General features: G+C 37.6%; 1 protein-coding gene across 3 annotated transcripts in view; it reads left to right on the top strand.

Moving 5' to 3' along the window:
* Nucleotides 1-26,967, top strand: part of AFF4 (ALF transcription elongation factor 4) — an 89,118-nt gene extending 62,151 nt beyond the window's left edge. For all 3 annotated transcript variants that reach the window (XM_059698371.1, XM_059698372.1, XM_059698373.1), the window contains 11 exons: nucleotides 289-1,206; nucleotides 5,309-5,397; nucleotides 5,997-6,237; nucleotides 9,821-9,915; nucleotides 10,502-10,565; nucleotides 10,681-10,817; nucleotides 11,648-11,719; nucleotides 13,089-13,182; nucleotides 14,630-14,673; nucleotides 16,160-16,380; nucleotides 21,162-26,967. In XM_059698371.1, coding sequence (XP_059554354.1) covers nucleotides 289-1,206; nucleotides 5,309-5,397; nucleotides 5,997-6,237; nucleotides 9,821-9,915; nucleotides 10,502-10,565; nucleotides 10,681-10,817; nucleotides 11,648-11,719; nucleotides 13,089-13,182; nucleotides 14,630-14,673; nucleotides 16,160-16,380; nucleotides 21,162-21,289 — 2,103 coding nt within the window. In that variant the 3' untranslated portion in view covers nucleotides 21,290-26,967. The remainder of the gene's footprint in view (nucleotides 1-288; nucleotides 1,207-5,308; nucleotides 5,398-5,996; nucleotides 6,238-9,820; nucleotides 9,916-10,501; nucleotides 10,566-10,680; nucleotides 10,818-11,647; nucleotides 11,720-13,088; nucleotides 13,183-14,629; nucleotides 14,674-16,159; nucleotides 16,381-21,161) is intronic.
* The last annotated feature ends 436 nt before the right edge of the window (nucleotides 26,968-27,403 follow it).

Here is a 27,403-nt window from a genome sequence, read left to right as displayed (position 1 = left end):
GTACCTACATCATTTGTTTACTTTCTGGTTACTATATGATCTTTTAAAATTTTGCCTTTAAAGATGGATTCCTGATAGGAATACTTAATAATTCAGCTTATATCTTCTCATTCAGGTATTTAGATGTGATAGGCAATATTCAGCCCTATACCTTGGTTCACACAGAACTATGAAAAAACAAATAACCTTTGAGGCATTAGGCATTGTGTTTTTCCTCTTCCTGAGATTGTAAAGGAGGGAGAAAGCTTCAGTGTAGAAAAAAAGCATACTTATTTCTCTGTTTTTCAGCCTGAACCACCACCAACAAACAAATGGCAACTTGATAACTGGTTGAATAAAGTGAACCCACATAAAGTGTCACCAGCTTCTTCTGTGGACAGTAATATCCCATCATCTCAAGGCTATAAAAAGGAAGGCCGAGAACAGGGCACTGGGAATAGCTACACTGACCCAGGTGGGTCTAAAGAAACAAGTTCTGCTACTCCTGGACGAGACTCTAAAACTGCTCAAAAGGGATCAGAAAGTGGGCGTGGGAGGCAGAAGTCTCCTGCACAGAGTGACAGTACAACACAGAGGAGAACTGTAGGCAAAAAACAACCCAAAAAGACCGAGAAGACAGCTGCTGAAGAGCCCCGAGGAGGCTTGAAGATAGAAAGTGAAACTCCCGTAGACATGGCTACCAGCATGCCCTCCAGCAGACATAAAGCAGCCACCAAAGGCTCAAGGAAACCCAACATAAAAAAGGAGTCCAAATCTTCCCCTCGCCCTTCAGCAGAGAAAAAGAAATACAAATCAACAAGTAAATCTTCCCAGAAGTCAAGGGAAATCATAGAAACAGATACCTCATCCTCAGATTCAGATGAAAGCGAGAGCCTTCCTCCTTCCTCACAAACTCCTAAGTATCCTGAGAGTAATAGGACTCCCGTTAAACCTTCCTCAGTGGAGGAAGAAGATAGCTTTTTTCGGCAACGAATGTTCTCTCCTATGGAAGAGAAGGAACTTCTTTCACCCCTCAGTGAGCCTGATGATAGGTATCCACTTATTGTGAAGATTGACCTGAATCTCTTGACTAGAATACCAGGAAAGCCTTACAAAGAAACAGAGCCACCGAAGGGGGAAAAGAAAAATGTGCCAGAGAAGCACACAAGAGAGGCTCAGAAACAAGCCTCAGAAAAAGTTTCCAATAAAGGCAAGAGGAAACATAAGGTTTGTAAAGAGTTGTTTTTATTTTTCAACATCAAAATCTGAAATGCAGTGGAAATCTCAGCCAAAAATAACTAGTTGAGTCATAACTATGAGAGAAATAGAGCTTAACCCAAGGCCCAGTTGTGGCTTCAGATAAAACAGTCTTCTAAAGACCACTGTACCTCTGCCTGTCTCCTTTTGTAAAGCAGCATAGTTTCTAATTAGGTCAGAAATGAGCCAGTGCTTCTGTCCAGAGAGTGTGCTGGACAGTGTAGAGGTGAGAGAGAAGCAGAGATTGTGAACGCCTTCACAGGGTCCTTCAGATTTTGGTTTGAAATGTCTTTAGTTGGGATATGTATTTTCCAGGTTGTCACACTTCTCTTTTATACGCAAACCAAGTTGCATCTTTTAAATTACTAATTCCAGCTAAAAAAGTATCTCACCAATTTTGACACATCCTTAAGAATTTCACCAATCCATTGTACATAACTCTGCCCAGCTCTTTTCTCTTTTCAAACACCCATATCTGCAAGTTCAGAACTAAAACTTCTGCTGGCACATAGCTCTCTAAATACTTCCAAGATAATTTGGATTTAGAAATGAAGCTTGGTGTATATATTTAAGGTCAGCTTTTTTTAGACCCAGGAAATGTGAAAGCTCACAATGTCTATGATTGGAGGATAATAGATATATAATGGGAGGATAATCTATAATAATAAAAGCACAATATGCTAATTAGACTGGATGTCCTTCCGAACAACCTTCCAGACGAAGTCGGTGCTGGGAGGGAAGCCTGGGTCCCAGGTGCCAGTGGGAAGCCAGTGCCAGCAGCCGGGGAAAAAAGGCCTACTGTTGCACAAATTTCGTGCATCGGGCCTCTAGTAGACATATAATAGACATATAGTTGAACAACTTACATATTTAATGGAGGTTCTTTGAGAAAAACAGCCTAATCTTTTCAGTTCTTGTGAGGAATTTTTCAGTTCTAGTTAGGAATTTTTAGAGGAAGGTAAATTTTAATAATCTGTTTTGAAGAATAGTGTAATTTCTTGAACATAGATGTGAATCCTATCTAATAATAGACAAACATGGTAATTAACCGTTCCTCCGACACGCTTCCCATTGGCTAATCAGGGCAATATGCAAAATAACTGCCAACCAAGATGGCGGCTGGCAACCACGTAGCTGAAGCGAACAGGAGGCTTGCTTGCTCCAGTGATGGAGGAAGCCAAGGTTCCCTGCCTGCCGCCGCCTAGCTCTGAGCTGCACTCTAAACAACTATGTTGCAATTATAGAAGCTAAACAATCCCCAGAAACCTGCTTTCAGCCAGCCGGGCCTCAGAGCTTGAGTTGCAACAGTGTTTCAATTATAGAAGCTAAACAAAGCCCAGATACCTGCTTTCAGCAGCCAAGGTCTCAGAGCTGGAGCTGAGCCTCAGAGCTAAAGCCGGCTCTCAGCTCCAGTGATAGCCATAGAAGGTAAATAAATCTCAGAATAAAAAAGAAAAAAAGGAGAGGTTGGGAGCTTCAGTCACCCGCCAGCCTGAAAACTGCCCTCAGCCCCTCACCTAGACTGGCCAGGCACCTCAGTGGGGACCCCCACCCTGAAGGGGGTGTGACCAGCTGCAAACAGCCATCATCCCCCCTCATCCAGGCTGGCCAGGCACCCAAGCGGGACCCCCACCCTGATCCAGGATACCCTTCAGGGGCAAACCAGCCGGCCCCCACCCATGCACCAGGCCTCTATCCTATATAGTAAAAGGGTAATATGCAAACTGACCCTAACAGCAGAACGACTAGGAATGACTGGTCACTGTGACACACACTGACCACCAGGGGGCAGACGCTCAATGCAGAAGCTGCCCTCTGGTGGTCAGGGAGCGCTCACATGGGAGGAGCTCTGCTCAGCCACAAGCCAGGCTGATGGCTGCCAGTACAGCGGTGGTGGTGGGAGCCTCTCCTGCCTCCTCAGCAGCGCTAAGGATGTCCGACGGCAGTTTAGGCCTGCTCCCCCCTGGCAAGTGGACATCCCCTGAGGGCTGCCGGGCTGCCAGAGGGATGTCTGATTGCCATCTTAGGCCCAATCCCCTGGGGAGCAGGCCTAAGCCAGCAGGTGGTCATCCCCTGAGGGGTCCCAGACTGTGAGAGGGCAAGGCCAGGTTGAGGGACTCCCCCTCCCCCCCCCCCCAGTACACAAATTTTTGTGCATCGGGCCTCTAGTATGATTACAAAAGACTGAACGCGTGAACAGGTGAACAGATAGGTACCAGATGGTCTCAGAACAATACTCCATTCGCACTTGACTTTGAGAATTTCATGTAGGAGGATAGGAAGAATACAGCGTTTTCTTTTTTTTCTCCCAAATCCAACATTCAATTTTTAATTTTTTAAAAAATTTTTATATTTTTTTAAATTTTATTGTTTAAAGTATTACAAATAGTAGTACGTATGTCTCCTTTTTCCCCCCCATTGAACTTCCCCTGGCCTCCCCTACCCCCCGCATTTTCTTAAAATGAAGTGAGTTAGAGGTTTTTTTCTCTCTTTTTCTAAAAACCACAGTACTATGTGCATGATGAGATATATTTGGACAAATTAGAATAATACTTGTGCCTCCTTTTTTTGTATCTTCATAAGGTTAAGATATTTTAAAATTGAAATTTCTAGAAAACTTGAATTTCAGTACTACGGTATAGCTAATGATTTCCCTTATTGTAGTGTAGGGAAGCTTTTTCAACTAGTAAGCTGTTTAGGGCTACTGGCCTCTATAGTGCATAGCCTTGAATTGTTAGATATGATTATGGGTTTAATTCATAGAATTACATGAAATAAGAGCTTGTATATGATAGGCTTTACTTTTTAGAAAGCTAATACATTGAATAAAAATGTGGTCCTTTTATGCTTAGCACATAATACATGTTCTTTATAAGATTTTCAAATGTTTAAAATATAGTAGAGAAAATGAAGGTCCTTTTTATTCTTTTTTTAAATATGTTTTTATTGATTTTAGAGAGAGAGAGAAAGGAGAAGGGAGGGAGAGAAAGACGGAGAGTAACATCCATCAGTTGCTTCCCATATGGATGCTGACGGGACTGAACTCAAAACCTGAGTATGTGCCCAGATAAGGAATTGGATGAACTGGAAACCTTTTGGTGTATGGGAGGGCACTCAGTCAACTGAGCCACATCAGCCTTTTTTACTCTTTTGCTTAAAGCTGTATTATTTACAAGAAAATACCCCCTTCCTCTAAAGGAGTATCCCATATCTCCTCCCCTCCCTTAAATCTCACTTTTACATATTCCTCCCAAGTTTTCTATATCAATACTTGTAAGTCAGCCCTGGCCACTGTGGCTCAGGGTGTTGTCCTGTGTACCAAAGGGTTGCTGGTTCGATTCCAGGTCAGGGCACATGCCCCGGTTGTGGGCTTGATCCCCAGTAGGGCTGTGGAGAAGGCAGCCAATCAATTATTATTATTATTATTCTCTCTCATCATTGATGTTTCTAGCTCACCCTTTCTCCCCCTTCCTCTCTCAAATCAATAAAAATATATTTAAAAATAAATAAAAATAAAATAAAAATGTTATGCTAAGGGAGCCAGATACAAAAATGGCACCGGTATATGGTTTCATTTATATGAACTGTCTAGAATATGCAAATTCATAAAGACAAAATGTATAGATAAATGATTGCTAGTGTCTGGAGGTGGAGACAATAGGTAGTGACTACTAATGGGTATAGGGTGACTTTTTTAAGATGATGAAAATGGTCTAAAATTGGTTGTTGCCCTGGTTGTACAACTCTGTGAATATAATAAAAGCCATTGAACTGTGTGCTTTCAAAGATTGGATTTTATGGTATGTGAATTATATCTTAATTTTAATTTCACACACCCTCCCCCCACCCCAAAAGACTACAGGAAATTTGTTTTAATATTTGGGCTCTGTTTATCTAAAATAGGAGACTTCTACTCAGCCTTAAAACTTTCTTCACTAAGCATTGTTTAAATGAATTCTCTTATTTCACATTTGTCCTCTTACTGAAGTTTTTCAGGGATAAACTGTTTGGGGATGACTGGTTCTGGAATTTATAAAGTTCAAACCTAGCAACTCTTTCTGTTTTCATCCAGAATGAAGATGATAACCGAGCCAATGACAGCAAGAAACCCAAAACAGAGGAAAAGAACTTAGCAGGCCACAAGCCACCCAGCAACAGAGAGTATGTACCTAAAACATGTTACATATGTGTTACTATATGTTTGTAATTTTCTGTTGGGCTTTCTAACATTATCTTAGAATGTTCCTTTTAGCAAGTATATATCATATACATGTATACACATAACATACACCAAATAGTGGGGGCTTTTGCTTTTAGCTAACAGGGTTGGAAAGCATTTAAGGTTTAGTCCCTTTTTTCTCTGCTCTTTTTTTGGTGGAGTTAGGGGTGAGTATGGTAAGAAAATAAAACTTTACAACTTTCTGGCTAGATAAGTTTATCTGTAACTTGCAGGAGACTAATTGCTAATTTATGAGCATTAATATCTTCATTCACCGTCATCTTTTTGTTGTTATTCAACTAGTATTTATGAATACTTGTTGTGTGGCAGGCCAAGGGTTAGGCATTGGTGTATAACCATGGCAGGGGAAAGCCTGACAAGATGCACGCAATTATGAAATTTACAGATTTGTTTTGCAAAAACCATGTCCTAGTTATATCATAGGTAACCGCAAATTTGTCTTGAAAGCAAAGAGAAATGAAAAAACTCCATTGCCCCTATGACTGTGCGGAGAAATGAGGGCATTTGTTTGGTTTGGCAGGTCATCTAAACAGAGTGTGGCCAAAGAAAAAGATCTGTTGCCTTCTCCTGCTGGGCCTGTTCCTTCAAAAGATCCAAAAACGGAGCATGGCTCTCGGAAGAGGACCATTAGTCAGTCTTCTTCCTTAAAGTCAAGTAATAACAGCAACAAGGAGAATAGTGGCAGCAGCAAAAACAGTTCCTCCACGTCAAAACAGAAGAAAACTGAAGGGAAGACTTCCAGTAGCTCTAAGGAGGCCAAGGTAAGAAACTGGGGGCCTTAGTCTTGAAAATCAATTTCCTTGCCATGTGACTTCTCCAAGGTGACGCTGTACTTTGAAAATTTTGTAAACATCTCATTAAATTTCTAAATCTGTGCATTTTTAATCTTAAAATGTCATGTTCTTGATAATAAACTAATGCAGTGATCTAAGACCATGAAAGCAGCAGGTTAGCTGGCTACATGCCTAGTAATTAAGATAGAAAACCATAATTGGAAGAGTTGGTTGTGGGAGAACAGTTGATTATGATTGAATTATAAATAGTTCCAATTGCTTCTCTATGGTTTGAAATTGGCTTCAGATTTTTAAAAATTGGATTTCATAAGCAAGTCATATTACATAAAATGACAAAGCAACCATTTGGCTTTGATTTGTGAAGAAGAAAAACATTCTTTGAGCTAACACTGGAATTATTTCTAAAGCCTGATCGTATGTAGGGGACTATTCTTAATGTATGTGGATGGAAATTAGTGCATTTTTGAAAAAGCTTCTTTGATCTATCACCCTCAATGCAATAAATAAAAATCTTTATTTGCATTGCTTTCTAAATTGTTCTGATCCAGGAGCAAACTCTATGACAAAATTAAGAAAATACCTATATTTTTAAGAATATAATTCACTGGATTATTTGTAACTTAAGTAGCAAAGGTTTGAGAGTTGAAAATTAGATGAAAGCAGTTAGTCCTGTTCACTAAATGTGGTAATTAAGTCTTTTAAATTGAGGTAATTTTAATTGTGAACAAAGTGTCTCAAATGGAAATTTACAGAAGGCCTTTTCTCTAGCTGGACACCTTTCTGTAGTAGTTTAGAGTTGGTCCTAGTATCCTCTGGAACCTGAGTGTCCTGTTGGCTTCCTTCACCGCTCCAGATCTCTACTAACCTGCTTTTTGGCTCTTTCTCTGTTTTCTTCTCCTTTAATTGTAGGATTTGAGGCCTATATGCTTATTTCGTGAAACCTATTATCTTTTATTTTTTTATTTTTAAGCACTTACTCAAAAGCTCGCCTGCTCATTTGGCTTCTGTTAATCTCATAGGTAAAATTCACTGCCTCTATCTCTTCCTTATTGGTTCATTAGCTTCTTGAAAGCAGGGATTTGTATCTTATTTGTTTTGTGTTTTATCCAGTGTTGAACTTACTGGGTAATCAAGAAATATTTGTTGGATCAAATCGGGATATTTGGTACTCTGTTGTTATCGACAAACTATAAAATAGAGGCTCTGATCACTTTAATTTTAAGATCTTATGGCAGTTGTTAAAATTACTGTTAGTCTTGGCAATTTCCAGTTTAAACAATTATGTATAGATTTATGAAAGAAAAATCTTTAATTTAGTTAGAAAACATGCTATTTCTTATATCAACTAAAGAAAAATTAATATGACAGACCAAGATTTCATATAATTTTTATTTTGTTTTTTTCGAGATTTTTTGCTCATATCAAATTTTTTAAATGACATATAGCTATTCAATTGTGTCTCCTTATGTTTTTAATATCTGTAACATCCCTACTTAGGTTCCTCTCATGCTCTTAATATTAGCTGTGTGCCATCTCTCTTTTTCCCTTGATCAGTCTCATCAGAAGCTTATCAATTTTACTTGTCTTTTCAAAAAATAGCCTTTGTTTTTGTTGATGCTCTGTAATTTATTTTGTTTTCTATTTCATTAATTTATACTCTTTTTTAAAAAATGTTTTTTAATTGATCTTAGAGAGAGAGGAAGGAAGAGGGAAAGAGAGATAGAAACTGATGAGAGAGAAACATTAATTGATTGCCTCTCGCAGGCCCCCAGGGCTATTGGGGATGGAGACTGCAATCCAGGCATGTGCCCTGACCAGAAATCAAACTGGGGACTTCTTGGTTCGTGGGTCGATGCTCAACCACTGAGTCACACCATACCCTTATCTATATAATTTCCTTTTTTATTCTTTTTGTTTGTTTTATTATTCTTTTTACTAACTTTTAGAGATGAATATTTCATTAATTTTTAAATTTATTTTAAGCCCCCCCCAATATGAGCAGTTAGACTATATATTTCCCTTTAAATACTGCTTTAGCTGCATTGCACAAGTTTTGGTATATAATGTTTTTATAACATAATTTAAAATGTTTCGCCGAAACCGGTTTGGCTCAGTGGATAGAGCGTCGGCCTGCGGACTGAAGGGTCCCAGGTTCGATTCCGGTCGGGGGCATGTACCTGGGTTGCGGGCACATCCCCAGTGGGGGATGTGCAGGAGGCAGCTGATTGATGTTTCTAACTTTCTGTCTCTCTCCCTTCCTCTCTGTAAAAAATTAATAAAATATATTTAAAAAAATAAATAAAATAAAATGTTTTCTAATTTCCATTGTGATTTCATCTTAGATCAAAGAGTTACTTAAAAGTACATTACTCAATTTCCAAACATACAGAGATTTTCTAGTTATCTTTTGGTTAGTCCTTCTACCTTAATTGCATTGGAACTGGAGAGTGATCTGCAGGGTAGCAATCTTAAAATTTGTTAAGATTTGCTTTATATTTCTAAAGTACATGGAAGATTTTTCTAATATTAAATATTTGCTTAACCCTTTGAGTGCCAACCAATATCCTAGGAACTATGCTAAAATTGCCAAGGCATTTTTGCTGATTTTACAGCAGTTTAGGAAAAAAATTATGAATCACAAGAATTGAAGTTACATATTCAAAAACTTAAGGAAACCTTTACTACATTGACATATTTAGCAATATCATCATCACTAGTAAAAGCAAATTTAGAACTGGACACCATTTCAAAGCTTTGATAGCGCTCCCAGCACTTTTGGTGAAAGACAGGAGGAGCGCGATCGCGGTCCCCAGCACTCTAGGGGTTAAAAAGAAGCATCTACATATATTGGGGACAGGGATCTATATAATTTAATTAGATTAATCATGTTTTCAAACCTTTTCTATGCTGATTGATATTTTACCAGTTCTGTTATTGTTTACTGAGAGAGTTGTGTTTTACTTATGTTATTTCTACAATTATATAGGATTTGTCTATTTCTTACAGTTTTATCATTTTTTTAATTTACATATATTTTATACATAATATTATATCAGTTTTAGATGATTTGATATATGTGTATTTTTTTAAATGATCACTACAGTAAGTCTAGTTAGCATCCGTCACCACACAGCGATTTTATATATCACACACACATAATTTTTACATAAGAAAGTGTTGCCGAAACCGGTTTGGCTCAGTAGATAGAGCGTTGGCTTGCGGACTCAGAGGTCCCAGGTTCGATTCTGGTCAAGGGCATGTACCTGGGTTGCGGGCACTTCTCCAGTGGGAGATGTGCAGGAGGCAGCTGATCGATGTTTCTCTCTCATCGATGTTTCTAACTCTCTATCTCTCTCCCCTCCTCTCTGTAAAAAAATCAGTAAAAAATATTTAAAAAAGAAAAAAAGAAAGTGTTGAAATATCTGGAAATTTTTTTTTTTTAATTTTCCTTCAGTTTTCCTTCAATAAATCTGAAGTTAGGCACTATAAATCTAAAAGCTGTCCAATCTCCTCACAATTTAAAACATAAGTTATATATTTTTTTGGTCAGGAAAAGGCTTCAAATAGCTCCTCTAACTGTCCGACATCTACACCAAATCCTGAAGCTTCAAAGCCTCGGAGAACAAAGCTTACCTTTGATGACAGGTGAGATAAATTAAGATTTTTTATGCATTCAAGAAATTATGCCAGTTAGCATATAAGAAATTCATTTTAATTTCTGTCATTGACTAGAAGAATTCATACTGTGATCTACAGAATAATTGGCTTTTAATTTGAAAGGCATCCACTAGCCCCAAGTATTGTTCCTCTGAGTTAACTCTATGACTCTTGTTGGGAATGTGAATGATGTGTCTTCTGGTAGAACCTTATTGCTGCTGATATGACTGTTTAAAATAAGGGCTTTCTTAAATATGTAAGAATAATGTTGGGTTTCCCCCTCCATTTTGATAAGAGATTATTTCTCGTATTTAATCTTTTATTTACTCTAAAGTTCTCAAACAACTTGGGTAAGTTAGTATTAATATTAGGGAGCTTGATTTCTGTTTTGCCATGACTTGGCCAATACTATTTATGCTCAATGTAAACATCAGGAAAATAGTGAATCAAATGTTTTAGTAATTGCTCATTTTCTTGAGGACATGAAAACTGAGGGATGCTAGAGATTTAAATGAACTATTGCCATCTTATGAAAAATTTACCACATTATTTACAATAAAAATTTACATTGCAGAAGTTATTCAGCAGACCATTATTTACAAGAAGCAAAAAAGCTAAAGCATAATGCAGATGCATTGGTATGTAAACATTCTCTTCACATTTATATATTTAATTAGATTTAATTAAATCTTCACTTGTTTGTTTCCATGCCACATCAGTGCTGCTCTCATTATTTTTTTCTTCTTTCTTCAGTCTGACAGGTTTGAGAAAGCTGTATACTATCTTGATGCTGTGGTATCTTTCATTGAATGTGGGAATGCATTAGAGAAAAATGCTCAGGAATCCAAATCCCCATTTCCTATGTATTCGGAGACAGTGGAGCTCATCAAGTAAGTGGGAAAACTTGCCATATCATTGGCAATATTATTTCTCTGGTCTATCTAGGAAGGGGTTGATATAACTATACAGTCATGCACTGCATACCAACATTTTGGTCAATGATAGACCACATGTATGATGGTCCCATAAGATTATAATGGGACTGAAAAATTTTTATCACCTAGCATTGTGCATCTGTGATAATGTCACAGCACAATGCCTTATTTGTTTATAGTGATGCTGGTGAAAGCAAACCTACTGCAGTTGCCCATCTCGTATAAAAGTATACCATATACATATTACTTAATGATGGCAATGTTACTGGTTTATGTGTTTACTTCTTATCGTTATTTTAAAGTATACTCGTTCTACTTACATTAAAAAAAATTTACTGTAAAACAAACAGTATGACGTGTTATATGTCTTATGTTTACCCCATCTTTTGATTGCATTGTTTTCTCTTGCACTTGATTTAATCTTGTGTTATTTTGTACAGTAACATGCTGTACAGACTTGTAGCCTAGGAACAATAGGCTACACCATGTAGCCTAGGTCTGTGGTAGGCTATACTATCTAGGTTTGTGTAAGTGAGCACTGTGGTGTTCCCACATGATGAAATCGCCTAACAACGTGAACAAATCCCTGTCGTTAAGCAGCATGACTATATATAATAGAGCTAAGGAAGATGCTTAATCCTTTATTGTCCTTGGATAAGGAGAATTAGATACTTCAATGAGTATTTTTGCCTTTATGTAGGTTAGAGTCTAATGTTTTAAGGACTAAGGTAGTCAGAAGATTAAGTTAAAATACTGTGTCACTTGTTTGTTATTTTAACTCACAGATACACTATGAAGCTAAAGAATTACTTGGCACCAGATGCTACAGCTGCAGATAAAAGACTCACAGTACTTTGGTAAGTGTTGTGTATTCTAACCTCTGCTGAATGTCAGGCAGTTCTCTAGTAACTTGTGCTGTGTATGTGCTTCTGAAAATTATCCTTGAATCAACATTCTGTAACCCAGTCATAAATCTATTCTTGATGGGTAAGGTAGAAAATAACTCAAAATTCCTATTGAAAGGTTTTAATAGTTGTCAGTCTCTGATCCATTGCCCTCTTGATAAAAGCCTTGGGAGAGTGGGATTAATACAAACTATAATTGTCTTAAATGGTTACTTTTCCAGGCTCTTTTTTTTTTATATCCTCTCTCTCCATTCACATATACCTTTCCTTGGGAAGCAAATGTTTAGTTTTCTCAGAATAAAGAAAGTGGTTTGTTTGCTTTTATTTCAGGGAGATGTAGCAGTTCATTTGTTATAGTTATTTATCTGGCACTATGTTTAACAGCTGGGAATATAGCTGTGTATAGAACTGACATGGTCCTATTTATCATAGTGTCTGTCTACTGCGAGGAGACAGACATTAATCAAATAATCACAACTATATGAATTAAGTAGTTTGAAAGAAAAGTATATGTAATGGAAAGAGTAGAGTATAGGGAGACCTAGTCTTTAGGTAGAGGGAACATATGTAAGGGCTGAATAGTGGAAAGAAACTGGAAACTATAGAAGAAGCAAAAGAAGACCAGTGAGCCTTAGCTGGTTTCACTCAGTGGATAGAATGTAGGCCTGCAACTGAAGGATCCTGGGTTTGATTCCGGTCAAGGGCATATACCTTGGTTGCAGGCTCGATTCCCTGGCCCTTGTTTGGGGCACATGTGGGAGGCAACTAATTGATATGTCTCTCTCACATTGATGTTTCTCTCTTTCTGTCTCTCCCCCTCCCTTCTACTCTCTAAAAATCAATGGAAAAATATCCTTGGGTGAGGATTAACAAACAAACAAAAAAGAAGACCAGTGAGAAGTGAAAGTGACTGAAGCTATGTTAAGGCTTATATGTATTTCCTCAGAGTTGGAATATTTATAGTTGAGTTTCCTAGTTTTTGTTGTTTAATTTTAGATTACTTATAATTTGATCTATTGAGTCTGCCCCTCAATTTTTAAGTGCATATGTTACAATGACATGTTGGGTCCTGTGGGTGAGGTTTTAATTTTTGAATGTCGGCAAATAGGAAGCTAGTCCTAGGTATCTTTCCGTTCCTTCTCCTCTCGAGGGCATGTGTCAAAACTATCTTTTGGTTTTGCCTAAGAGTTAGTGCTCTTGACTTTATGCCTTGGTCTGCTCACATGAGCCAATTCTATACTCTTGCACATGATTCAAAGCTTGTACAGATGAGGCCAGAGTGTATTGTCCTGTAAATAAACTGCCCTTTTCCATTGATTAGCCTGAGATGCCAGTCTCTGCTGTACCTGAGGCTATTCAAACTGAAGAAGGAAAATGCTCTGAAGTACTCAAAGACATTGACAGAGCACCTGAAGGTAAGTGTGCCAGAGAGGAGGGTCCATTTGCCAGGAGACAAAATTTATAGTCTTCTATCCCTACTCCAGAAGTGCCCTCATGTTTTACCTGCCATGGCAAGGGAGGAGCTACTGTTTGGGAACTTCCAAATAAGTTTGAGGTTTCTTGTAAGTTTTTAAATGCACATATATCTGATTGTAGAACCTATGTAGCATTATTCAGTAGCTCTTAACATTTCATTACATGTAGGCTATTTTTATCATGAAACCTAATTTATACTTATAAAATGGTCTCTTGTTTTTACTACCATCTTTCCTTAGACGACTTACAGTTTTCTAAAATGTCTTCATTATTTCCTTTAACACTAGATTGCCCAAGGAAGTCATTTTGACTGCTTTTTAATTTCAATTAGAAAAACAATGATGTATATAATGACAGAATTTCTTAGAATTTGGTGACTTTTTATATAACATATAAATGCGTTTATTAGTAATTGTAGTTACCTCCCCCTCCTTCATTTCCGGTATATATAGATATATATGTGTTATACCTATATTGCCCAAAAGCAGTCATTTTGACTGTGTGGGGAAATTATGACTCTTATTATTGAAATTGAGTAAATTTCTTATATGACCAGTTCGGCTATGTATTGAAATAACAGTTTTCATTTTTTTTTATTACCGTCACATGATAACATACAAGTACATGATAAATTGTCGATACTGGATAAGTTGCAGTTGCTCAATTAGCTAAACTAGTACTTGTTATTCGAATCTTTATGCAGTGATACTTGTTCTAATAAGTTGTTTATTTTATTTCTTTTGCGCCCTAAATTCATGAAAGAAATGTCGAATAGAAGTGAGTTATTGGAAAAGCTAAGGAACATAAGTGAAGAGTGCGCCGATATTATTCTTTCACAATGCAGTCATTTTGATTGCTTTTGGGCAATATAGGTATATACTAAATTTCGGTCTTTCTAGTGTTAATAGAAACACATAAATCTTCCTCAAATTCTGCCCTAATTATGATTTGGAACCCTTCAGTAGTTTACCATTGCCTACAGGATCAAGCCCAAGTTTTTCACCTGACGTATAAGGTCCTCAAGATCTTTCTCTCTCTTGTTCCTCATCTAAACCTGTGCTCCAGGTTAACTTTATGGGCCTCATACATTATCTTTTCTGCAGCCTTTGCATGTGTAATGACTCCCTTCTCCCTTCTTCTTGGTCAGTCTCTTACTCGTTCGTTGTGTCTCACTTAAGTCCTGCAGAACACTCCAGCTCTTACCTATAACTTCTTTCTATTGACATTTACACACACACACACACACACACACACACACATTTTGGTTTTTAATTTCCAAGGCTTCTTAAGATCAGTTCTGGCCCAGTGCTTGAATATATTTAGTACTTTATAAGTAGTGGTGTTGTTTTTTAAATTTTTGTTAAGTACATTTTATTTTCTCCACAGAATTCTTATAATAATTCTCAAGCACCATCACCTGGCTTGGGAAGGTAGGTCTATTTTATTCTATAAAATATTATTTGTGACAAGTTTATTTTTATATAAAAGTGGAATGGTTAGGGTCTAATTTCCAAAAATGATAAGATGACAACCTTTTAAACAATGAAAACTATCTCTAATTAAGTACTTTTAAATATTTTATCTTTTTTATAAATTGAAATAGGATAATAAACATAATCTTACAAAGATTAGAGAGGAGGGGACATTTCACCTGCAGAAATCTGAGTTATTTTACAGCACTTTAACTCTTCTCACAGGTTGATTTCTGTAACTACTTGGGTTTATATCACAGTGGGTTTATCTTTACTAAAGTCTCAACAATGCCAGAATTTAATAATCGAGGCATGATTGTGGTTTCTCCTCCACCTCCACATCACTTTATCCCACTCTCCCCCCAAAAGGGGAAAAATATATAAATCATCTTTTTGGGGGATAAGTTTATTCACTTAGTATGTTTATGTTAATTGACATTTTATCTCTGCCCTTATGTATTATCTTAACCAAATTATAGTGCCAAAAGTGCAGATAAAAATTTTTCTTTTTTTTAAACAATTTTTTAAAGTTCTCACCTGAGGATATGTTTTTATTTATTTGAGAGAGAGGGTAAGGGAGAGAGAAACATCAATCTGAGAGAATCAAGATGAGAGAGAAACATCTATCTGTTGTCTTCTATATGGGGTGTGCCCCAATTGGGGAATGACCCTACAACCCAAATATGTGCCCTGAATCGGGAATTGAACCACAACCTATTGGTTTCGGAACGATGTTCAACTAACTGAGCCACACCAGGGCTAGATAAAAATATTCTTAACAAATAGCTCCCCCCACCACCACCTCCAACTTTTGTTTGACTTTTCTTTTTTTATTTATGATCTTGGGCATTTTCACAAATTTTAGTACTAAAATGAACCTGCCAGCTTTCAACATGTGTTTTCTAAAAAATATTTAATTGACAGAATCTTGAGATGATTACAGTTGATTGGGAAAGCTGTCTCTTTGTCAGCTCTGAATAACTTGGTTAAACTACAAAAGTACCAGAAATTATGGAATTAAAAATAAGATGTTCCCATTTACTACCGCAATTTTTTTCTTTTGGGTGCTAAATTATTCATTCCACCCAACTTTTCACAAAACAGTTTGAAAAGTACCTAAATATTATAATCCCATTGAAAGTGTTGGACTGGGAGTGAGGCAATCTAACTTATGAACTATAGTACTAGCATTTCTTTCCCATCTCTTGTTCTGTTGCCATTTATTAAAACAAAGCATCCAGATAAAATGATAATTCACAGTGGTCTTTAGTGAGTGAAGTACTTATTTAAAAGAAATTGTACTTCCCTGGGAACCCTTCAAGTTTGAAAGAATCTTTAAATTTTAAAAACCTTCATATGGGCTCTTCCTAAAAGCCCGTATTACATTGATTTTGTCACGTTCACTATAACCATATGAATAAATTTCCTGTTTCTTTGTGTGTAGCAAAGCTGTTGGGATGCCTTCCCCTGTTTCTCCAAAGCTGTCGCCAGGCAATTCAGGAAATTATTCTTCTGGGGCCAGTAGTGCTTCAGCAAGTGGTTCTTCAGTGACCATTCCACACAGGATCCACCAGATGGCAGCCAGCTATGTTCAGGTTACATCTAATTTCCTCTATGCCACAGAAATTTGGGACCAAGCTGAGCAGCTTTCCAAAGAACAAAAAGGTAGGATGGTCTCTGGAGAAACTTTGAGGGGTGGAATTGTTAAAAGGAACTTTTATGGCCCAGTTAAGTAAGTGTCTGGTCTGCATTTTTAGCTTATCATCTAGTTTATTAGTAGAGTTAATGATAATCAGTTTGCCTTTGTTCTGATATATTAAATGTCGTTCGTACTATAAAAGTAATAAAACAGGATGTTCCGTTCTAGGATGATTAACAGTAAAATTAGCTATAGGATAGGATCACATCCAGACAACATATACATATTGGATATTATAAGAAAGCATGTTTGCATTAGATTTTTAGGTATATTGTAAGAAACTTCATGTGATGAAAGAGACTACAAAAAGAATAGATTTCTAGCATTTCTTTTGAATTTAATTTTCAGTCTTCACATGAGGATATTTTTCCCATTTTTTTTTTTTTTTAGAGAGAGTGTGGAGGGGGGTGGAGGGGAGAGAAATAAACATTGATGTGAGAGAGATGCATCAATTGGTTGCCTCCTGCATGAGCCCCGATCAGGGCAGAGACTGAACCTGCAAGCCAGGTTATGTGCCTTTGACTGGGAATTGAATCGAAGACCCTTGGTGCTTGGGCCGACACTCTAACTATTGAGCAACCCAGCCAGGGCATCTAGTATTTTATAATATTAGATCATTTGAGGCTTGCACTTCAAGTTTATCTCCCAAATTAAAAACAATGAGAATTATAAAGAATTTAAAGACCTTAAGAAAAAGTACTATATAAATACCATGTTATTTTAGTAGATTTTATTAGTATGTATGTGTGTGTGGCATCTATTCAGATAGATCCTTTGTAAAGAAACACTAAAGTAGCCCTAGCGGGATTGGCTCATTGGGTAGAGCATCGGCCTGTGGACTGAAGGGTCCTGGGTTCAAGTTAAGGGCACATGCCCAGGTTACAGGCTCAATCCCCAGTAGGGGGCATGCAGGAGGCAGCCAGTGAATGATTCTCTCTCATCATTGATGTTTCTGTCTCTCCCTCTCCCTTCCTTTCTGAAATCAATAAAAAATATTAAAAAAAAGAAAAAGAAAAAGAGCCGTAACTGGTTTGGCTCAGTGGATAGAGTGTCGGCCTGCGGACTGAAGGGTCCCAGGTTCGATTCCAGTCAAGGGCATGTACCTTGGTTGCGGGCACATCCCCAGTAGGGGGTGTGCGGGAGGCAGCTGATCGATGTTTCTCTCTCATCGATGTTTCTAACTCTCTATCCCTCTTCCTTCCTCTCTGTAAAAAAATCAATAAAATATATTTTTTTTAAAAAAGAAATACTAAAGTAGTCAATCAGGTGTCCTTTTGTCACAAAGTACATTTGAATACTGATAGTATGAACAGATAATCAGATGAAAATGAAAGATTCCTATCCCTAAAGAGGGGTGTGACAGATCAATGGAAGGGGAACCTCAATATTTAACAAAGTTGTGTTTTTAATGTGTTTCTAATATTTTAAATATTGTCAGTACTGCTCAGGAAAGGTTACAAATCTGAAATTTTTCAGTCACACCCCTACTTTACTTTTTTTAAAAAATATATTTTATTGATTTTTTTACAGAGAGGAAGGAAGAGGGAGAGAGAGAGAGAAACATCAATGATGGATCGGCTGCCTTCTGCATGGGATTGAACCCGTAACCCGGGCATGTGCCCTGGCCGGTAATTGAACCGTGACCTCCTGTTCTTAGGTCAACACTCAACCACTGAGTCACGCCGGCTGGCACCCCAGCTTTACTTTCTGTTCTTCTCCCTGATGTGAGTTTGTAGCCTCTTTCTTCCTTTCCTTTTCTTCTTTTTTCCCCTTTTTGCATGGTAGTTTTCCACCATTGACTAAAGCAGTGGTTCTCAACCTTCCTAATGCTGCGACCCTTTAATACAGTTCCTCATGTTGTGGTGACCCCAATTTCATTGTTACAAATTGAACATAATTAAAGCATAGTGATTAATCACAAAAACAATATGTAATTATATATGTGCTTTCCGATGGGTGACCCCTGTGAAAAGGTCGTTCGACCCCCAAAGGGCTCGCGACCCACAGGTTGAGAACCGCTGGACTAAAGGAAACAGCTTCAACAACACAACATTTTGCTAACCATGTTCCATCTCTCCTTGCCCCTCATTCTTTTCCTGGAGTATTTTAAAGCAAATACCCATGCCGGGGTTCTTGTTCCAGTATCAAGAGTCCAGAGACAAGCATAATTTTGAAAGGCATTTGGGAGTCAGAGGAGCTTAGCTTAAAGGAAACTAAGATCTAAGGTCTAAGTTCTTAAAGTCTAAGGTCTAAAAGGTCTCCTTGTCTCAGGACCCCATGCTTTTTATTAACACAAATTGTCCTGAGGTGAGGCAGAGATATACACTTCAAAAGGTCAGGGTTTCATACAGAGTCCATTGTCAGAATGGGGGAATTAGCCTACGGCTGTTCAGGTGTTTGGCCAGTAGGAGGCAATAACATGTAGATTAAGATGCCCTTTAGCTGTCTGGCAGCCAAGCAATAATCCCTTTTTAGGTTTGGGGAAATGCCCTCAGCCATTCCCAGATGCAGCCCTGCTGTCATGCTGGAATTGGTTTCTGGCATACCCAATTATGACATTGCACCTGAATACTTTTATATACATCTTTAGGTGATAGACTTTTCAAAAACATGATCACCATGCCTTTATCACAGCCACCCAAATTAATAATAATTACTTTAAATCATCTTCTATCTAGTCTACCATCAGATTTTTCTGTTATCTCAAATATGCTCCTTTTTTAACAATGGGATTTGGTTTAGACAGGATCTAAACATTCATTGATCATCAGTCTCAAGTATTTTGTTTTGGTTTTTGGTCATGTCATTGATGTCAAGGAGAAACTGGGCCATAGACTATATCATATTCTGGATTTGACTGATTGCTTTCTTATGGTATCATTTCGTTTGCTCTTCTCTGTCCCCTTTATTTCCTTCATACTGATAGTTACATCTGTTTTTTTTCTTTTTCCTAATCCTCACCCAAGGATATGTTCACATTGATTTTAAAGAGAGTGGAAGGGAGTAGGAGAGATAGAGAGTGAGTGAGAAACATCGGTGTGAGAGAAACATCGATCAGTTGCCTCCTGCATGTGCCCTAAGCAGGGATCAAATCCACAACCTGGCTATGTACCCTCACAGGGAATTGAACCTGCGACCTACATAGGATGCTGCTCAACCAATGATGCTCAACACATTGGCCAGGGCTGATAGTTATATCTTGAGGCTTGATTAGTTAGACTTGAGTTTATTATTTTATTTTGAGTTTATTATTTTAGATAAGAATGTTTCATAGTTGGCACTCTAGATTTTCTATTACATCATAGTATAAGGTGTGCAATGATTATCTCTTTTCTAGTGATAATAAGATCTGACTATTGATTCATTTATATGGTATCAGCCTGACTCAGTTTAATGTAAGATTCCCTATTAATCTTTAACTTCATGCTTTTAGCACTCATTCATGATCACTACTTATATTTATTAAAATGCATCAGGAATTTTCTGTTCTGATATTCCTACTACATTAATTAGCTGGAATTCTATAAAGAGGACCCTTTTCTTCTCAACTATTTAATTACTTCTTGCCTTATTTAAGTAGGCTGAGAGCTTTATCGTGAGAATGACCCCTTTTTCTGTGCATGTATATCAACTGTCTTTGTTGTCTGAGTCCTACATCCCTTTATCTTCTCCCAAAATTGCATTGGGATCAAATGTTAGGATACTGTTTTACTTTCCTCCTCTCTACACCCACCTCACATGTACATCAGCCTGTATTTGTTCACATAGGAAGAATCCTTTTATTTCTGTCCCTTATATATATATTTTTTAATATATTTTATTGATTTTTTACAGAGAGGAAGGGAGAGAGATAGAGAGTTAGAAACATCGATCAGCTGCCTCCTGCACATCTCCCACTGGGGATGTGCCCGCAACCAAGGTACATGCCCCTGACCGGAATCGAACCTGGGACCCTTCAGTCCACAGGCCAACGCTCTATCCACTGAGCCAAACCGGTTTCGGCTGTCCCTTATATTTTTAAACTGCTGTCTATAACATGGGATGTTGCATGGCATATGATTACAGCAGAAAGGTTGGATACAGGGTGTCAAAAGTGTCTAAACCTTACGGGGCGCCCTAGCCAGTTTGGCTCAGGAGATAGAGCATCAGCCTTCGGACTGAAGGATTCCGGGTTTGATTCCAGTCAAGGTCACGTACCTCGGTTGCAGGCTTGATCCTCGGCCCTAGTCTAGGAGGTAGCCAATCAATGTGACATTGGTGTTTATCTCTCTCTCTCTGCCTCTCCCCCTCCCTTCCACCCTCCCTAAAAATCAATGGAAAAATTTCCTTGGGTGAGGATTAACAAAATAAAAATAAAAATAAATAAGCTTCACAGGAGCTCTTACGGGGAAACATGCTTCTTATACAAAAGCAGTACACAGAGATTGTTTTTGAGTAATAACAGCACATTGTGGTACTAGGTCTCTATTTTAATAATGTTTACTGCATACTAACAATTTATAATTTCCATCAGTGAAATTCTGCTTACTTATATAACACTTAATTCCTGATCATACAGTTCTTTTAAATATTTTGTGACTTAGGGGAAATATAACTTGAAACTATGGGATGGCTTGTTCTAAGACACGGAGAGTTATTTTAGTTTAAGAGGGTGTGTTTTTTTACTTCATATGAATACTATTTTACAGTCTAGACTAAAAATTTTAAAGCAATGTACATCATTTAATGAGTGTTTTTCATTTTCTAGAATTCTTTGCTGAACTGGATAAAGTAATGGGCCCTCTCATCTTTAACGCAAGCATCATGACAGACCTAGTTCGTTACACCCGGCAGGGACTGCACTGGCTTCGCCAGGATGCCAAGTTGATATCTTGAACTGAACACATTCTTGTTGCCTCTGATTCTCTCCACAACACTGTGTTACATCATGAAGGAAAACTGCCATACCATGCCACCTAGTCAACACTAAGAATGAGGAATGGTGTTCTCCTCCCTTGTTCATGTGTTATTGTTTTTTATAGCCCAAAGCCATCATGCCAGTTGACCCTGTCAATATTCCCAATATGAAAAATTATTTAAATGCTTTTAAATCTGCAGCATATTGATAAGATGGTTTCGGTGATCTTTATTAATAAGATTGAAATTCCAATTGCAATTCTTAAGTAATCGAAATTTTATTTATTTTAATTTTTTTAATTTAAGATCCCACATTGGGGCTAGTTTAAAACTTCATTATTTCTGCCTATAAATTTATCCTGTTAAATATTTAGCATAAATGTAATGTAGGCATTTTTATTTATATACTTTGGGAGCTTTGTTACCAATTAATGTCTTTTTGTGGTCGCTCTTCTAAGAGTAACAGTTGGTTCATCTAAAATATGGACATGTTCTTTCTATACCTACTACCTGATAATATTTCAAATATTAACTACAATTTTATTAATGCAGAATTTATACTTAATATTAAGGATATTCTACATATGAAAATCACTTAAATATGAGAAGATAGCATTCTACGTGGGTGTAAAATATGTCTGATTTGGTATGCATTATTTCAAGAACTGTGAACATGTGTTGATAACACTAATAATCACAAGGTGACTACAACTTGCATTTAATGCATTACAGAAGAGGGCAGGCAGACTTTCTAGGAGAAGCATATCAAATGAAGGGTTTTATAAAAGGACAATCTTGAACTTTATGGATTTTACTAAAACCATGTGGTGGTGGTGGTGGTGGTGGGTTTTTTTTTTTTTTTGTGCTAATTATTAAAATTTAAATAGTGTAAGTTACTGTTGAGCAAAGGATGATCCAACTCCTGAAAGTTGCTGCCTATACCTTTTTCATTAATGATATTTAAAGGGTAAAAATCTCTCTCAGAATTCTTATATAAATATTCTTCCACACTAGATTGTGATGCTCTGATAGGAGCATGCAGTGACTGATACAGGAATGGGCTAGAGCTTTGGTGTGTGTGCTTTTGTTATACAACTTAGAGTTCTAATGCCTGATGTAGAGATGATGAATTTCTCCTTTTAAACCTGTTTTGTAATTAGTCCCTTTGTATTATGAAGGCCCTCATCAATTATATATGTTTCTGATAGGATCAGAAAATTCACACTAGAAAAGTACCTAACTTGGTTCAATGTGAGCTCTTGGGAAGGGGTGGGGAGTAAGGGTATTGCTTAAGAAGCCAGCTCTATAAGAGTTGTACCTTTTCCTATAAGGTGCATTTAAGAGTCAAAGGTGAGAAATATTTCCTCTATCTTGTTTTAGTGCCCCTATCATGTCTGGTGTGCCTTAAATCTTACCTTTAAATGAAGACTCTGGACTGTTTACAGATGAAGTTTTATACTAGGACCAGATCACCCATATGGTTGATCACCTGCAGTAACAATGTTAAATTCTCTCTTCTTTTACATCTTTAGGGTCACATAAAGATTAATTATTTCAGAAAAGCTAATGCTTTTGTACATGACTTAGTCAAACCTATTGGGTAATGCTGTTTCAAAAAATAGTTTGTCCTTCTCCCCATTCTAAAAATGAATCCACCCAGTCAGAAAAAAAGGATTATCCTGATATTTATAGATAATTGCTAAGGCTTGAAATGGGAAAGAAGGGATAGAAAATCTGCAAGCCCAGTGGTGCAGTGAATTCTGTTTTCGAGTCTCTTTTACACTTATTTTTGAAGCTAGAGAACTTTCATTGTCCTGTGGCTTCATATTTCTAGAGCTGCTTAACTGTTTTGTACCTCAAGTTGTTTCTGCATATCCTTGAAGAATGATATCTATAAATTGCGTTGACCACCTTTTTCCCTTAGAGAAATTGCCTCTGATATCTTCATGTTTTAGGAACAGTTTTCTTTAAGAGGACAACGTCTCAGCGAGCATGGTAGTTATTCAGTGAGAAACTTTGCCACTGTTAATCCAGTAGACATAGGTCCTGACCTTCTGACTTCTCTGACCCTGATTCCTTTATTTGCAGTGATGTCCTAGAAATGGAAAAGGTATCCTCTGAGCTTTTAGATAGTCAGCAATAGGGGCCTGTGGGCACCTCTGAGTTCCAGTATGTTCTAATCTCTTCTGTGTCCTGAGAGGCAGCAGGAGCGTTTCTAGGGTCACACCAGCGTTTGGTTAAAGCAGAGTTTCCTGCATGTTTTATGGTGCTGCTCTAAGATACTCTTTCTCTAAAAACTGTCAATTCTGGGAGAGTGAGTTTGTCAAGCTTTTCACTGTGGTGGGTTTTTCCCACCAGGTAGTAATGGGCAGTGGATCAAAATCCTATCCTAAAGAATTGAATCTTTAAGGTAATGTTCTCTGGAAACACCACTCCTCTCCTGAGCCCATCTCAGAAGTTCTGTCTGCGTCTTCATCTGCTCCAGCACATACTTCGGACTCCTTTACAGGTGACCATTCCTCCTTCCTCAGTAGGTGTCTTCAGTGTTCTCCAACCACTTAAAACTGTATTTGACAAGTGACTAAAAACTTACTTAGTAGTCTGAAACTTGTACTTAATATATAGTTAATTCTAGAAATAGCAACTATTTAAAAACTACTCTGTTGACTGCTCTTTATGACCACACTTGTATGAGTTAGCAGCCTACACCATTGGACTCTCTGTAGGCAACCAACCAGCAGATTGCAGTGGATGAAGTTGTTACATAATAGTCTTGGTCAGTCTGGATTGGGCTATGGGGAGCACTTCCCTCCAGCTGATTCTCAAACTTCTACAGTCCAGCCTAGGCCCAGTCTTGCTGGATAGCATTTTGCCCGCTTCTTGCCTCAGTGCCACCTTTTTCTGGGCAAGTAGCCAAGAACTGACTTTAAAAGTAATGAGTACTTCCAATAAATTTACAATTACAGTTGCTGAAGAGTGGAGAAGGTTGACCATCACTAATTTAATTCTCCAAAGTAAAAAACAATCTAGAGTAACGTGTGTACTTGCCCATACACGCCTGTGCGCTGAGGAGCTTTCGCACTGATGGCTCCTTAGGCATCTGGGCTGCACTTTGATACACTTGTGACTTTATTAGATTCACTGTTGTTGTTTTTCATTGTTGTTTCTTTTGAGTAAAGAAAGGTTTAGTCAGCTCAGATAGCATCATTTTGTGTTTTATGACAGAAACTTTGCGAAGTTACCTTTTTTTGAATGAGCTTGCATTGTGAAGCAAGTGCTTGCAAAAGGCACCTGTTCTAAATTAATGTTTTGACTCTATAGAGTTTCAGAGCGGCCAGTGGTCTCTCCAGTCCGAGATGCCTGTGTGCAGAGGAGAGGTAGCTGTGCACTCTTTTAGGTGTGAGGGTATGCAATTTTGGATTTTAAAACTATGTACACATACACACTTTATATATATGTATGTATGTATGTATGTATGAAAACATGAACTTAGTTTGTCAAAAATTGTGTGTTTAGTATTTTAGCTTAGTGCAACTATTTCCACATTATTTATTAAATTGATCTAAGACACTTTCTTGTTGACACCTTGAATAATGTTCAAGGGTGCAATGTGTATTCCTTTTAGATCTTAAAACTTAATTACTATGATTTGTAGTAAATTAACTTTTAAAATATAGAGAGCCCTTTGTAGTATAATAGGGCTCTTACAGGGTGGGAAGGATTTTAATTTTCCAGTTGCTAATGGGACAGAATGGCCTCATGTATTTTGAATTATAGTAGTTTGCTTCTGGGTCTCAGGAACATCTACTTGGAATGACTGATTTTAGGCAGATTGTGGTGATGTTTTTTTAAAAACAACAAAACCTAAGAAAATTGGGAAAGCATTTCAAATCCATATAGACTCCTATAACTCGTGTTCCCTAATTAATGTGGAACACAGATTTCATTTCAGGTCATATATCAATGTGTTGGAGAGGCTGATTTTTTTCCAATAATAAATAATATTGCACATTTAAGGTTGCTATTCCATAAGATAAATAGAAGAGAGAAATATGGAATGACTTGGAATATGTAGTGACGAGAGACCAAATTGGTCATGTTTGTGAGTATATCTTTCACATACTCACTGAAGGAGAAATTCACTTTAGACACCCTGGACCCTAGAACCAAGCTGGTAAGAAAGTGACAGGAAGCAAGTTATTAATAGTTGGTAAAGCAGATGCTGATTCTATTCAGTTGAACCCTGTGGTTAATTAAAAAGAACTTACTGTCTCCAGAAAAGGGAAAGGAAAGAATATTTAAGTCTCTTCTTTTTGATAGATTTGGTCACAGAATAAGGCATCAGAATCAAATCTGAACCAAGTCTTGTAGATCTTCAGCATCATAAAATAGCAGCCTAAATCATCATCCTGTAATGGAAGTTGACTTTCGGGAATGTTGCCACTGACCTCTCCTTGCCACCATTGCTCAGCTAAGCGTAAATTGCCATTGCCATTCTTAAAAAGAAACAAAAGAGCTCTCCAAATGAGCAAAGCCGGGAGGGAGTGGGGGCTGGAACTCCCAGAAATTCTAGAAATAATTGAGTTTTGACCTCTATCAGCTTCCACGTGGAGTTTCTTTTCGGCTTTTAACCATTGGAATTTTCTACCTGCTTATATTTCTCTCTAGGAAAATATCTCTGGAAATGCTACCTTTCAAATCAATGCCATAATTATCCATACTGTTGAGTTTGTTATAGCTGTTCAAGAAGTGTCCCTGTTTTACAGTTTTATGCACACACCTGGCAAATCATTGACATGAGCATTCAACAGTACTGGGGTTGGGTTAGGGTGGGGCTCACCAACAGAGCTGGCCCAAGTGGCAGTGCCTGAAAAGGCACCACTGTTGACCAGATGTGGGGTTGGTAAGCACAGTTAGGAAAAATTCTATCTAGCCTCTAGCCTCCGTTTGAATGGTTTTAAGAAATTTTATATATGGAGGACGGAAATGCTTATATATTTATTGAAAGTCCTTTTATCTTATTTGAAATTAAAATTATTTGGCTAATAATGGTTTGATATCCAGGGAGGGTTTTGGAGGGGAGGAGTTGCCGCTGATAAATTAGAAGGCTTGTTGATTCTACAGAAAGGTACTGTTAGTGTCTGTTGGATGCCGTTGTTTTGTACATGAACCAGATCTTTGTTTTACATTTCTTTTATCCAAAATATTTAGGCATCTGACATTTTCAACCAAAATTTCAATTATATACTGTGATTTTTATTTGTTGCAATATGTCAAAATTTCAGAGGTACTTTGGGGTTCAAAAGCTAGGATTTCTAAGTCAGTATGTGCATTTCACATAATAAAGCTGTTAATGGTGAGCAAAGTATTATATACTAACTAGATTTTTCCACATCTGTATAGTATATTATATGTATTTTGTGGTATTGAGATTATAGAAAGTTTAGAGTGTCAAACATGCGTTTAATGTGTATTTTTAAACAAATTTATGGCAATTAAAATATTTGGAGACAAGGGTATCACATTTCAATTTGTAAAGATCTTTTTAACTCTACTGTGTCATTAAGATGCTTTGTATAATGCCAAACCATAGCTGGAGAAACTAAGTTTAATAAATATCAAATAGATTTTCTGTATTAAAGTTTATAAACTGTCAATTCTCAGTTTACCCTTTATATGTAATTTCTGTTTTGTGTTTTAGGGCCCAGTACTACTTTTCTTTAAAAGTCTGGTTCTATTAGTCCAGGTCTCATTTTCTCATTACAGAAATTCTGCACTTTTGCTAGCCATGGGTCCCTTTGCATAGATCAGAATTCACCCTGCACTAACAGAAATCTCAGACAAACCCTTTTTGCTGTTTCTGTGCCTTGGGCTTTTATTGTTTTACTAGCGGCCCAGTGCACGAATTCATGCACCTTGAAAGGAACTGTGGGCCACGAGGCTGCAGTGGGCACAGGGGCTGGTCTTGGCCCATCCTCCACACCCTTGCCAGGCCCCTCATCCCCTATCTGCTGACAGTCCTGCTTCCACTGCCGCAGCTCCCACTTGCTGATGGCACCGGCCTGGCTTGCACCCGCTAACAGCATCGAGTGA

Source organism: Myotis daubentonii, chromosome 5 (assembly GCF_963259705.1).
Source record: "Myotis daubentonii chromosome 5, mMyoDau2.1, whole genome shotgun sequence".
Lineage (NCBI taxonomy): Eukaryota > Metazoa > Chordata > Mammalia > Chiroptera > Vespertilionidae > Myotis > Myotis daubentonii.
Note: the sequence above shows the minus strand (reverse complement) of the source record. Positions and strands in the feature narration are given on the sequence as shown.